Source organism: Triticum dicoccoides, chromosome 2A (genome assembly GCF_002162155.2).
Source record: "Triticum dicoccoides isolate Atlit2015 ecotype Zavitan chromosome 2A, WEW_v2.0, whole genome shotgun sequence".
NCBI lineage: Eukaryota > Viridiplantae > Streptophyta > Magnoliopsida > Poales > Poaceae > Triticum > Triticum dicoccoides.
Genome location: NC_041382.1, coordinates 141244938 through 141258925, shown reverse-complemented (window position 1 = coordinate 141258925; position 13988 = coordinate 141244938). Strand labels below are relative to the sequence as shown.

The window sequence follows — 13988 nt, the reverse complement described above, 5'->3', positions numbered from 1 at the left end:
CGCCTCCCATACTATATATAATATTTGACATTGTAGATTTTTTTCTTACATTTTTTATTAAACTTGGCCAGACTTTAAATATTTCGACTTAGGACAATTCTAAAACTTCAACTATTTTGATATCGAAAAAATATTAAGCTATGATGTTACCACCATATACGGCTATATATTATATGCATGATACTAACGTGTAAGGGTGTGGATAGATTTCAGTCGACTGAGACTTAACCAAGTCTCAGTCAACTGATATAGTGTAAGAAAAAAAAAACTAAAAGAAAACTTATGTACGAATCTTCATGCAGGATCAAAGGAATATAACATCGACTGAGACATAACGAAATCTAAGTCGACTGAGACTTAGCAAAACTGAACGTGTAGGTACTACTCCGTACCATCTCTTGTGCCACTTGAGTTCGAGACAACCTGCATATATGATCCTGTAAAAAGGAGTGTACATAAGTGGCATGGCAGCTACTCCCTCCTTTCCGGTTTATAGAGTTTATTTCAAAATTTTAGTTTTTCCATTTTATAAGGCTCAATTTGGTTGTTCCCCATCATATGTTCAGATTTCAAGATGCATTAAATCATTGCACGCAAGTATTAAGAGAAAACTGAGCAATGCATGCAATTTATGCATGCATGCATTGTAATTAATGCATTCGTAAATATATTTTGTTGAGAAAAACAAGAGCATTAATTGGATAAGCAAACTATAAAAAATATTGCACCACTCATCATTTATCTTAGTTGGTGAGATTTTTAAATTGAGCCTTATAAACCGGAAAGGAGGAAGTACCATGTAGCCAGCAGTTGACGATAGTTAACCATTCTCTGAAGTGACCATGGAATGCGAAACGGCTGTCCACGGAACAATACTCGGAGTATGACAGGGCGCCTGTTTGCATTCCGTCTTGTAAATTGCACTTGCTATGCTAGTCTTGGAATTGCAACAGAGCCGCCTCGTACTCTGCAGACTAGCTACCGGGTCTTCTCGCCTTCCCAGCTCAAGCTCTCCCAGTCCCAAGAATGCAGAAAATGCACCGGCGCGGCAGCACAATATATAATGCTCCTCAAGCTCTGTGTTAATCCACCCCATCTCACCACCCGTTTCTCCCCTTCCTTCTGCCATACACCAAGACAAAAAAAAACTCGTACCGAGCGCGACTGATGGCGGTTCCGGCGGGCTTCATCTTCGGGGCAGCCGCGGCGGCGGTGATCGCCGTGGGCGCGTACATGTTCTTCTGGCCGGCGTCGGCGGCCGTGGCCATGATGAAAGCACCTGGATCCGGCGGCCTGCTGATATCCCGCCTGGCGTTCGAGGCCAACCCGCAGCGCTACTACTACCTCCTCCGCACCGCCGGCGCCGCGGTGGCCGCCGCCGCTTTCGCTCCGTGAGCGAGGCGATCGCCTGCTTTCACAAGCTGTTGCAACGGTGATCTTCAGCGTACTAGTAGCATCCAGTGGAGTATACCAGCAGTTATGTAGATGTCTGTCCAATGCATCAGTCGTCCGCTACTGCAGTACTGATTCTACTGAACTAAACCGTCGGGCTTGTGCACCAATAATCGTTTGATGCTGACAAGTTCGGTGAACGAAACAAACTTGTCACTTATTGTCAAAATGTTGCAATCGACAATCATAGTTAAAACCTTTATTCGATGATGTATGCAGTGATTGTGCCGAGAACAGCATCTCTTTATTCTAAATCAAACGTGCGCCAGCAGCCAAGCATACAGTACAATCGAATCACGCATGCAGATTGTCCCGATCACGGAGCCGCGAGCCCCGTGCCGCGAAACTTGTCACGGACGACCTCATCCAGCCGCGTCGCCATCTCCGGCGTCATGTGGTTCACCCAGTCGCCGGCGACCCCTTTCCTGAAGAAAGAGTCCCGGGGCATGGCGTGGTACGCCCCCGCCGAGCCCTTCTTGTTCACCTCCAGCACCTTCATCTTCTCGAAGCTGCACAGCTCCACCACCGCCTCCACGGCGCCCTCGTCGGCGGGCGAGAACGGCCGCCCCATGAACTCCGCCAGCCGCCTGACGTGCTTCCCCGTGTCCAGCAGCAGGTCCTCGTACCTGAGGAAGAGCACCCTGTCGGGCCGCGCGAGGCTCGCGCGCCAGTAGCTGAGCACGTGGTCCCAGATCGGGCCGACGGCCACGGCGCCGTCGCACACGTGCTCGAACAGCTCCGCGAACGGGAGCTCCGGCTGCCGGCGCCGGAGGAAGTGCCACAGCGACACCACCATGTCCTTGGGGTCCCTGCAGACGTACGCCACCTTGCACCCGGCGATGACCGACTCGGGGAGCAGGGTGTGCGGCATGTGCGTGTTCATGAGGCGCGGCGACGGGAGCCTCTCCAGCTTGGCCTCCTGCCCGTCCGCGAAGATCTCGTCCAGGAACGGGACGCAGTCGTGCGGGTTGAGGCGGAGCAGCGGGTGCTGCGCCGGCGCCGGGTACGCGTCGCGCGTCATGGTGGCGAACGCCAGCGCCTTGAGCCACGTGGTGCCGCACTTGGGGTAGCTGGCCAGGATCACGTCGTCGGGGCGCGGGGCGAAGCGGCGCTGGAAGACCACGGTGCCCGCGACCCAGTGGTCCGGCAGCCAGAATCCCTGGTACAGGCGCAGCTCCAGGCCGGCCTGATGCTTGCGCGGCAGCGCTGCGACGAGGTCCCCGAACTCCTCCTTGGCTGGGCGCTTCGGCACCGTGCCGTCGTCCACGTCCGTGAACGGAACAGGGCCGGAAGTGTTGGTGGCCATGGCGGCCATTGGAGATGGAAACAGACTGACTGTCCGCACGCCGCGTCGCGCGCGAGCAGAAAAGTGTAGTGTGCTCAATCAAGTGAGAGCAGGCTGACACTTCCACTGGTTTGGGGGAGAATATATATCTGTGAATGTTGGCACGTTGCATCACGCATGTGCCTTTTGTTCACTTCATTAACGATGGATCAAATTTTGACTTTGAATGTCGAAAGCGAAGTGGTACTACCTTGCCGTGGCCGCCAAGGAGCAGACCCCAACCTCATCATGATTAGTTTTTCTTCCTTAAAAACAGGGAGTAGTTGCTGTCTTAGTTGAATACAAGAGTGAGAATGATGACACGTTCGAGTAGGGTTATAAATACGAGTTTAGCTCGAATAAATTGGAAGTTAGGAAATGCAAAATGAAAAAGGTGTATTTCAAAATTGAATCTGGGAAAAAAAAGAAGGAAGGTTGGAGTGAATATTGTGGGTCTCCTACTTGTTGTCAGGGGCTCCGGGTGAAAACCCTACCATGTTATTTTGGGCTTGGCTGAAAATCCTAGTATGTTCTTTTGGGACTTGCCGTCGTGTCATGTTGTGTCATCACATTCTTGGGGTCGTTATTGGAGAGCTCGGATGCCTATTAGTTGATACGCGTCTGTGGCTTTTGGCATGCTTTGATCCTGGTGTCAAACTTCTTCGACTGGCATGAGATTGTCTCTTTTGTCTTCTACCTTTCACACGTGACCTTGTGGTCCTTGTTCTCGGGGCAGTACTGTTTGTAGACTGGATTGATGCTCCGCGGCCTGAAATGAGACGGCAGGTGACCCTCTCAGACGACGCCTTGGTGTGTTTGTTGCAACAACGTCCAGTGGTTGTGCAAGTAGGGTGCAATCTTGGAGTTATTCTGATTGCGCCAAGTTTTCGAGTCGTCGAGACGCTCATCAGAATGAAGCCCAGCCTCTATCTTTGCAAGATCCAGGGTCGCACCACCGCCAAAGAGGCTTTTAGAGCCAAAGAAAAGGCTCACTGCAAGCAACGAGGCACATATCGACGTGGCGCATCGGTTGGGGATTGTCCTCGTGCTAGTCTGGACTTGAATCTACTGCACTATACTGGCGAGGTCGGGGAAGAGAACCAGATACGCCGCCTACAAGCCATCTCCCCGTTCCAGGAATACCAATTCGTCTTGGCTGTTGGCGTTGCCACAACATGTAGCAGCCACCATTCACGAACAAAAAGACTAAACTCGTCGTGCCGAGAGAACGACAAGTACACAAAGCCGACTCTTCATTGATGCCATGGAGAGCATCGCCGTGCTGAGGAAGAAACAAAGGCAAATTTATTCAATGCAACACCGTCTTCATTGCCCCAGCACTACCGAATGAAACAACAACTCTACCTGAAACAACACGGAAGAGAAATAGGAGCCCTCCTCCATCCGCCACCGAAGCAGCAGATGGAGGGGGACGAAAGCAGTTATGTTGTCAGTGTTCGCCAGATGAAAACTTGTCGCCTCCGAATCGCCTATCCACGGCTGTTGGGAATGAAGCGGTTCGTACGCCAGTAGCCCGCTAGGCGTTAAAAGCGATGAACAGGAGCTCCCCCTCCTAGGGCCTCTTTAACTTGCATGATTTCAAAACACATGAATATGATAGATTTGTATGTGAAAAATAGAGGAATGAAAAACACATAAATTCTGCATATTTTTATGTTTGATTCATGGGAGTAGGAAAAACACATGAATTCCAAAAAGTACGCCCAAATTAGGACTAAAAATTGTGCAGTAGTAAAATTATGTTTATATAATGCTAGTTATGGCCTTGCCTTTGTTTTTCGCGTATAGAATGTGAAAAAAAAGAGGTTTTGTGGATTATAGAATCCTTTTTATCTCTATGGAATTCCAACTAAATTTGTATGCTAATTCTTTGATCCATTCTTTTGAGTCAAATGAATGAATAGTGTCACCATAAGAAACTTTTGTATTCGTATCCTTTTATGATTTGTCCACAAATCAAAAGGTCCCCAGGATGCGCAGTCCATAGCTGATCACAAGATCATATGCTCCCGGGTGAACACTAAACTAAAAAAAATCCGAAAATAGCAAAAGAAAATCAAATTTTCATGGTGATTTTGATATCGGATGAGCCCGGGATAAAAAAAACATTGCTCCAAAATAAAAGATCTTGAAACGCCGTTTTTTGTTTTTTGTCCGGAGCTCCTCCATTGTCAAATGGTCATGAAATTTTGCATACACCTAGAAAACTTGTGCATCTTTGGTGACAAAAATTTAAAATACTAAAATTCCTTTTTCCATTTATTTTGATTTACTTTTTAGGTGAATTTATTTCGATTTACTTTCTTTGGGGGCAAATTTATTTCGATTTTCTGTTCATCCTGCTCCACAGCCTCACTCCACAGCCCGTACCGCCTCGCACCGGCCTCATCCTGCTCGGCCCACGTTGCGGCAGCGAAGCGTCTGAAGCCCAAAGCGGGGCGCCCACCGGCCTGTAACTGCTAGGAGGGGGAGACCGACGACAGCCCCAAGTGCGCAACCGCCGCCATCGTCCTCCTCGCGGCGCGCGCCAAAACCCGCCGGCCGGATACCCACCCACACCCTCCTCCCTCCCGTACGAGCCGCTGCGGCCGCCGGCTCCCGCAGCGCTCCGATGGCGCAGGAGGAGAGGGAGCTCCAGGTCCGAGCCCTCGACGGGCGGTCCACTGCCGTAACGCTCGCCGCCGCCGCCTCCGTCCGGGACCTCAAGGTCGCGCTCCGGGGCTCCTTCCCTCCCGCGCAGATCTCAAGCAACTTCCATCTCTTCCTCAAGGTGCGCCATCCACTCCACCCTCCCCCGTCTCTCTGTGACCGTTCTGGTATGGTTTTGTCACGCTCCGCGGCATTGCTGCATTTGCCGCTTTTTCTGATGACGGCATGGTTTCTCATGATGAAGGGTGCTAAACTGCGATTAGAGGCAGAGATTGGCAGCCTTGCCACCGGCAATGGTGAATTCATTGTTCTCGTTCCCTTTACACGGAAGTCAGCGCAGAGTTCTTCAGTGGCCATGCCAGCCGAAGAGCAGAGTGCAAATCCACCAATATCACAGGAAGTGGCGACTGGGGCTAATTCAGCCTGGCAAGGCATTATGGATGACCTTTCATCAATACCGAATAGCACAAACGTTGATGATGTATTGAAAAATTTGTATTCCTCTAGCATCCCCTGTTCGGGGAGCTATGCAGAGGATGGGCCGACAGGTAAAAACCTGTCAACTGGATGTTCAAGGAAAAGGAGAAAACTGTGCAAGGAAAATGGAAATGGTTCCAGTGATGCACCTGGAGTGGAAGGTGCATCGAAGCAGCCTAGCATGAATAAGAAGAGTAGTTTTGTCAGATCTGCTGCATCGTCATGCCATGTAGGTTTCCATCGATTGAGTTTTCTGTTTTGCCTTGTCAATTTTAGCTTAGCTTTCACCCCAGGTAGCATGAATCCAAACTGCAGCCTGGTGTAGTTTCCATAAAGAGGAGCCTTTAGGCATATGCTAAGCATTGGTTTGTAGGACAGTATGTTGACAATGCATTTGGATTGCAGGATAAACACCCCTTAGGGCCTGCCGAAATGGTTGAGCATCTGAAAAATGGCCTTGGAAAGGAGGGGCAGGTTTTCACTCTGTTTCAATTTCTTGAAGTAACAATGCAAATAAAATCATAATCTTTATGTTGCTGATTATTTGTTTCAGATTGTACATATTGAAGAGATTCCATGTAGACGGGCATCATATTCAGAACTTCCTCGTGATCTTTCAAAAGTTATGAGGAAAGCACTAGAAAGTATTGGAATATCTAGATTGTATAGCCATCAGGTATAATGGGGTATGTCATCTACCATATTTTCCTATATTCTGTTGTTGAGGCTAATTTCTTATGTTGACTTGAACTCAAGTGCAGTCTGAAGCTATACAATCTTCCATTTCTGGGAAGCATGTTGCGGTAGCAACTTCAACATCAAGTGGAAAGTCTTTGTGCTACAATATTCCTGTTCTTGAATCTCTCTCTCAAGACTTGATGGCGTGTGCTTTATATATATTTCCGACGAAGGTCTAGGCAGAACCCACTATGTTGTAGGCATGGTTATGTGAAATCTTGTGAGAAACCCACTTGGCTGTTGTATTGCAGGCTTTAGCTCAAGATCAGTTGAGGACTATAGTGGAGATGAAGAAAGCATTTCACACTGATATTAATGTTAGCATCTATGATGGAGATACCCCTAGACAAGATCGTCTCTGGATCAGGGATAATGCACGACTGGTAAATATGTGCTCCCTGGTCTATAGAGTTATGCTTAACTTTTATTTATTTTGGTGTGTCTAATCACTTACTCTCCTCACTCTCAGCTCATTACCAACCCAGATATGCTTCACGTGTCAGTCTTGCCATGTCACAGTCAATTCAAAAGGATCTTGTCAAATCTCAGGTGGAACTAAATGATTTACTTAGTTATGTCAATAATTTTATTTGAACATCGAGTGTCAGTTCCTAAAAAAGAACTGATACCTGATATCAAATGTCAGGTGGAAGTAGAGGAGAGTTTCCTTATTTTATTTTGTTAACGGTGTTATTTCATCGGGTGGTATCATATTTCTTTCTATTTATACTTTCTTATTTAGTAAGCATATCATTTATTGTTCATTTGATAACATGTTTCTGCCATAATCTACTCAGGTATATTGTCATTGATGAAGCTCATTCATATAAAGGAGTATTTGGCTGCCATACTGCACTTATACTTAGAAGATTGAAGCGCATTTGTTCAAATAGTATGTATACTTTGTTGAACCATTCAATAGTTGTTAGTCCACTCAAAAGGTTCCATTGATCTTGCTACAAGAGAACTCTGAAATGCCAATTAGCTTCTCAAAATTTGTACTCCCTCCGATCCATATTAATTGTCGCAGCCTTAGTACAACGTTAGTACAAAGTTGTACTAAAGCTGCTGTATTTAATTTGGATCGGAGGGAGTACTTAATTTTATTAAATTGTGAGATATAACTTAGTAGATATACTTTAGTTCAGGTATTACTGATACAATTCCTAAGCATCTTGGTCTATATGCAGTTTATGGCTGTCATCCTACATTCACGTTTTGTACAGCTACTTCAGCTAACCCACGTGAGCATGTTATGGTAGGTTATATCTTCTCCTCACTGTAGTTTTGAAAATATGTGGTTGTAACTAAAAGAAAATAAACCAGCTCCCCCTGACAATTTTACTGTATGTAAAACTTGCTCCTCCTTGCAGTAGTTTTTTCAAAACATATCAGTTTTGGTCAACCTTTTCTTATGCAGGAACACATTAATGAGTTGAACAAGAACTTATTGTGTTAGATAATATTATTTTGGGATGGCCATCTTAATTTGCTATCTCTGCAGACTTATTTATATGGACTCTTCTGGGAATTGCATACATTTGTCTTCAAGCATTCTGTTTCTATCTCAGGAGCTGGCCAAATTGGATAATGTCGAGTTGATTCAGAATGATGGAAGTCCGTGTGGTTCTAAATATTTTCTCTTGTGGAATCCCCCATTACATATGAAAAAAGAGGGAGGCTCACGAGGTAGTTCAGTAACTAGACGCTCAAGGTATTCACACCCTTTTTATAATTAATGCTATTGTTACTTTTTGTTTATTGTAGTTCTACATTTCAACTTTCATAACTGCTTGTCTTTTTGTCCATCAGGCATGATATTTAATTTGTAATGACCCATATATCATCATTCTTTGGTGTCTAGCATGACATTGCAATTTCCCCAGTGTCATTTTTCACTTGTTTCAAAATGCTAAGGTCCCTAAGCAACCACTTAGTGGAAAAGGAAGTGATCGAGTGATGAAAACCAGGAGGTGGGCTTGGAAGCAGCCATCCTGCTAATAATAACAGTTGTATTGCTGGGTCGACTCCTAACAGGATGGCTCAAGAGTTCAAATGTAGTTTTACTTTAACACACCATATTACTTGTGGTTGAAACCTTTGTCAAGTGACGCACTCCTAATTGTGACACCATCATTCTCAAGTCAATATGCTATGTTGCTATTGCTTCAAAGTAAGGCATCTTTGACTTTAGTATGGTGCTGTGATTACTCTACATAAAAATGTGCGACGTATGAGCTTAAGATACAGAAGATATCAAGTGGAAAAGCTTGAGCCATCATTTAGGATGCAGAATTTATTCAATCTTGAATGTATTCATTTTCATACTGCGTGCCAGTTCTTATTTGTTCATATACCCTGCAATTATTTTCTGATAACTTCTTTTTCTGACAAAAAAACTGATATATCATATTTTTATTTGTTAGCCCAATAGTAGAGGTTTCTTATCTGTTCTCTGAGATGGTTCAACATGGGCTCCGCTGCATTGCATTCTGTAAAACGAGGAAGCTATGTGAGCTCGTTCTGTCTTACACGTAAGAGCACATTTTCCTATCTCTTTTTTACTTTTTCATTTTCCCAGTTTTTTGTACTTTTTCTATGTGCAGTTTCTTAGTTCTTTAGATGATCTATCTGTTATTGTAGGCGTGCAATTCTTGAGGTGACTGGAAAAGAATTGGTAGATTCTATCTGTGTATATCGTGCTGGCTACATTGCAGAGGTTGTTATTTTTTGCCATTTTCCTAATATATTCTGACATCCTACTTATGATTCTTTAATTCTGATCTAGGGTTTAGCATGAAGATTGTCTTTAATCTCACTCGTGATTTGGAACATCTATTAATCTCTAATGCATAGATAAAGGTATCCTTGCGATACAAGTGTTACCAGCAGTTGCATCACATACACCTTAATTTGATGTTGTAGCAACTATGTTTGTTCATGAGAGAATGAATCCCTTTGTTTATGTTTTAATAGAAGCAGCCGACCAGGTACAGAAGAGAAGAAAACAATGATCTTTTATCTTTTATCGAAGTGTATAATTTGTTAGGAAACATTATTACATGAATTCTACGATGCTTCTGGTGCCGCTCGTCCTTGTCTTAGTTTATTTTCCGCTTGGCCTCATCGTCGCGATGATCACTCGCATGTTCGTTGTCAGTGCTGGAGTCTGAAGATTCCCTCGAGCATGTCCACCACTTTCAGTCGCATGACACCTCACCCCCGCCCCCCCTGCTCGTCTACCGTCAAAGATAGAGATCACCTACTCTTTTCATGCCCTCATGCATTGGTTGTGGCAACGGCTTGATATTGTTACATTGTCCTCTCAGTTCAGCCCTGACCTGGGACACAGGCATGTCTCAGGTCATCAGTGACGCGATCTGTCCTTTGGTGCTCCTAATCATTTTTTGGAAAATCTGGGGCACTTGTAATGCAAAAGTTTTCCGAAGCCAAGAGATTGATGATGTTGATCTAACTGTGTAGTCTGTTTGGCTCAGGAATCTGGACCATAAGATAGCAGCCCTTGACTATCTATCGTTGCGTTAATCGTAATCTTGTAAAACTCTTAATTTTGAAGTAATGAATTCAGGTGTCCCCTCCCTCCCCCTTTGATTGCTCAGTTTTTTTTTTCTCTTACATGTGAGAGTCGAAAACAAATTATTGCAGGACAGAAGAAAAATTGAGGCTGACCTCTTTGAGGGAAAACTTCGTGGCGTTGCTGCCACAAATGCTCTTGAGCTGGGAATTGATGTTGGACATATTGATGCAACATTGCATCTTGGATTTCCTGGGAGTGTTGCGAGGTAGGTGAAAGAGATCATTCGAGTAGAGTCTTATGTTTCTTTGTGAAGCCCACTAAGATACAGAATTTTAATTGTAGTTTATGGCAGCAAGCCGGAAGATCTGGAAGGAGAGCAAAGCAATCATTAGCCATTTATGTTGCCTTTGAGGGTCCTTTAGATCAGTATTTCATGAAATCCCCAGATAAACTATTTGGCAAGCCAATTGAACATTGCCAAGTTGATTCACATAACCCAAAGGTGCGTAGATCTGTGCTTATTTGAACTGACTATGTTGTTATATTGAAATACTCGAGTATCTAACTCTTCGCTTGGTTTCTCGGGATATGAAATTCGTTGCAGGTTTTAGGACAGCACATTGCCTGTGCTGCTTATGAACATCCAATCTGCCTGCAATATGATGAGAATCATTTTGGTTCTACTTTGGATAGTATAATGACAACTCTAAAGGACAAAGGTTTTCTGGTCAACAACCCGTCTGAACCTTTTTCTTCAACTATGTGGAATTATATTGGACCAGAGGTTTGTTCCTTGTTCATTCTCAGTTATATAAAATAACTCCTTCTCTTGTTACGTCAGTGCTCAGTAGTATTTGGATTTCTGCAGAAAAATCCTTCACAGACAATTAGCATACGAGCAATTGAGCATGACAAGTACAAAGTGATAGATAAGTTAAATAACAGATTACTGGAGGAAATTGAGGAAAGTAAGGCATTTTTCCAGGTAATATGTTTTAACTGTTCCAAAAGTACATGGCCACTGTTATGCTTTTATGGCTCTTTAATTATTCCCCACTGTCGGCGAAGCAGGTAGATAAATTCATGAATTTATGCACCATAGCTTTTTTTTAAAAACAATTTATGTATGCAATCTATACTTGAGCCATTGATGAGAACTGTGGATCTGCCGTTCTGAGTTCTGCTGTTATTTGCTTATTATCTCAAGTGCCCTTTTCTCAATTTCAGGTGTATGAGGGCGCTATTTACATGCATCAGGGTGTTAATTACTTAGTTGAGGAGTTTGATTTGTCATCAAGGACAGCTTTCTGCAGGAAAGTTGATGTGAAGTATTACACAAAGACACGAGACTACACTGACATCAATGTCCTTGGAGGAGATTTTGTATGTTCTTGAAAGCATTACATCATTTGATCTTATACATTCTTCTATTATGAAGTTATATCCGCTACAATATTGTTGAGCAATACATAGTTTATATCTCTTTTATCTAGATTTTCTAGACCCTAGCTAATTCCCTAATTCTGAGGACTATCTACCATCTCCTTTTCCGGTAGATGTCAATGACATCACCTTATACTATTCATTGATTTATTTGAACCCCGAGTTCCATGTTTTGTCCTCATTTTTTCCTTTTCCTTTCTTGGAGAACCCCATAATTGCTTGATGTATAACATGAAATAGGATAATTGTTCCGTCTGAGATGCTTGATCATGCTTTTGATTCTTTTCGATACCTTTTTTTCATCTAAAAAAGTTAACGCCAGTAAGTCCTGAACTTCCCTTTAAGTGAAATCTTTGTGATTTGCTAGTATACTGATATTTTGTTCTCAATGGTTAATTGTCTCTTGTAAAAAATCTTGAAGGCTTATCTTCCGGCATTCAAAACCAACCATTTGAAGACAACTGCGCAAGCAAATAGTTGCAAGGTGTCGACTAAATGGTTTGGCTTTCATCGGATATGTAAATCGAGCAGTAAAATATTAGACACAGTTGAACTTAGACTACCTCCATACTCCTATGATTCTGAGGTTTGTGACTCAACTAATAAATCTTAGCAACATTATGATGCATTTCTCATGATTTTTACACTTGTATTTTTTATATGATGCCACAATAGGCTGTTTGGATACGAATTCCACGGTCAGCAAAAATAGCTGTGGAGGAAAGGAAACTAGAGTTTCGTGGTGGTTCACATGCTGCTTCACACGCACTCTTGAATATATTGCCTCTGTAAGTTCTCATTTACTGCTGTTATAATGGTTTGTGGTAGACACTAGTAATTTTGAAGCACAATTGTTTGGCACTGGTCTTAAAGAAGAATACTGCCAACCACTTGTTGTTTAACTGTTAATGCTATTCTTGCATTGAATTCTGTCATAATTTTGTTGCATCCTTTGCCTTTACTAATTTAGCTCTTTTAACTGGGATTGCTTGTGCGATTTGTGCAGGCATATGATGTGTAGTGCTTCTGACCTGGGAACTGAGTGCGTAAATCCTCATGAAACCCGTGGTATGCCTGAAAGAATTCTTTTATACGATAAACACCCAGGTGGTATCGGCCTGGCAACGCAGGTAATTGCAGATATTCGGCTATCTAGGCTATGTGAATGATCTTGGTGTAAACCGCAGTTTGTCTGTTCAATCATGCAGGTTAAAAAACTTTTTGGGGAACTTCTGCTTGCTGCTTTAGAGCTTGTTTCGACATGCAGTTGCGCTAGTGCTTCTGGCTGTCCGAATTGTATCCAAGTAAGTTTGAATGTTGTACTGAGCTCGCTATTGAGACAAAAACGATGTTAGCGTCTTAGAGCTGATAATATGTTTCTTCTTATTCTTTTCAGTCATTGACATGTAGTGAATATAATGAGGTTTTGGACAAGGAGGCGGCGATTTTGATCCTGAAGGTTTAATGATTTCTGCTTGCTAGTACAATTACCCAATCACCCTCCATCCTGCTGCATTTATTGCAACACATAAAACTTTCCTGCTCTGAGATGCGTTGCGTGTGCAGGGAGTGATTGAACACGAGAGGTCGTATTTTGAAGTGGAAGAAGCTTCTGATCGAAGCTGACGTGCGAGCAAGGTACAAACCGCGTGTTGGTGATGCATTAACTAACAATGTTTCTAGGCCTTGTCCTTTTTTTTGCGGGAAGGTTTACCAATTCAGAAATTCATTGCATGTGCACGTTTTATTCACAGAATTGAGATCCGATTATACATCCTCTCTGATTCACGCGTGCATGGGATTTCAAGGCATTTAGGAACCACCAGCTCCATGAACTAGTGTTTGTAAAACTCAAGGGCTTCAGTTCGTTAAAGCCTGCATTTTTTCATTTCATTTTTCGGTGGTGGCTGTAAACTAGTGTTTGTATAACTTTTTTTTCAAAACAGGCTTTCACCCCGCTTTATATAAAGCAACAACCGAAGCAGTACACGGCCCCTTGCATAACTTAAGTGCTTCAGATCATTAAAGTTGGACGAGGGCCTCCTTTCTAAAAAAAAGAGTAGTCAGTATCTGAATGCTAGGCATCTGTTTTTTTGGTGAATAGACAGCGTTCGTGCTGGATAACCCGAAAGTATGGCATCGTAAAACGACAGAGCAGGACGGCCGCTCCCCACGCGCGCTGCGCCGTCCGGGGCTCTCAGGATCACAAATCGCGGCACCGGTGGGTCACACACGACGCCCCCACGCCGCCGCGAGAGCGTCCACCGCCCGATCGACCCGGCTGCCGGCCGGCGCGCGCGAGAGCCGAACGAACGACACGCGCATGGAAAAATATCTCGCACCGCA

General features: G+C 44.0%; 3 protein-coding genes across 3 annotated transcripts; 2 read left to right on the top strand and 1 right to left on the bottom strand.

Annotated features, from left to right (window-relative positions):
• Positions 1-1154: 1154 nt before the first annotated feature.
• On the top strand, positions 1155-1543 carry LOC119353849 (protein EGG APPARATUS-1-like). Its single transcript, XM_037620539.1, has one exon. It carries the CDS (start codon positions 1168-1170, stop codon positions 1393-1395), a length of 228 nt encoding a protein of 75 aa, XP_037476436.1. The 5' UTR covers positions 1155-1167; the 3' UTR covers positions 1396-1543.
• A 93-nt stretch (positions 1544-1636) lies between these two features.
• LOC119353848 (flavonol 3-sulfotransferase-like) lies at positions 1637-2858 on the bottom strand. Its single transcript, XM_037620538.1, has one exon. It carries the CDS (start codon positions 2765-2767, stop codon positions 1769-1771), a length of 999 nt encoding a protein of 332 aa, XP_037476435.1. The 5' UTR covers positions 2768-2858; the 3' UTR covers positions 1637-1768.
• A 2442-nt stretch (positions 2859-5300) lies between these two features.
• LOC119353847 (uncharacterized ATP-dependent helicase YprA-like) lies at positions 5301-13643 on the top strand. Its single transcript, XM_037620537.1, has 24 exons — positions 5301-5567; positions 5691-6152; positions 6329-6397; positions 6477-6599; positions 6685-6834; positions 6913-7044; positions 7131-7210; positions 7459-7553; positions 7852-7919; positions 8233-8375; positions 9088-9195; positions 9305-9380; positions 10328-10464; positions 10542-10701; positions 10804-10983; positions 11068-11184; positions 11427-11582; positions 12064-12228; positions 12318-12430; positions 12649-12772; positions 12851-12946; positions 13039-13101; positions 13209-13280; positions 13397-13643. The coding sequence occupies exons 1-23, from the start codon at positions 5409-5411 to the stop codon at positions 13266-13268; spliced, it is 3036 nt and encodes a 1011-aa protein (XP_037476434.1). The 5' UTR covers positions 5301-5408; the 3' UTR covers positions 13269-13280; positions 13397-13643.
• The last annotated feature ends 345 nt before the right edge of the window (positions 13644-13988 follow it).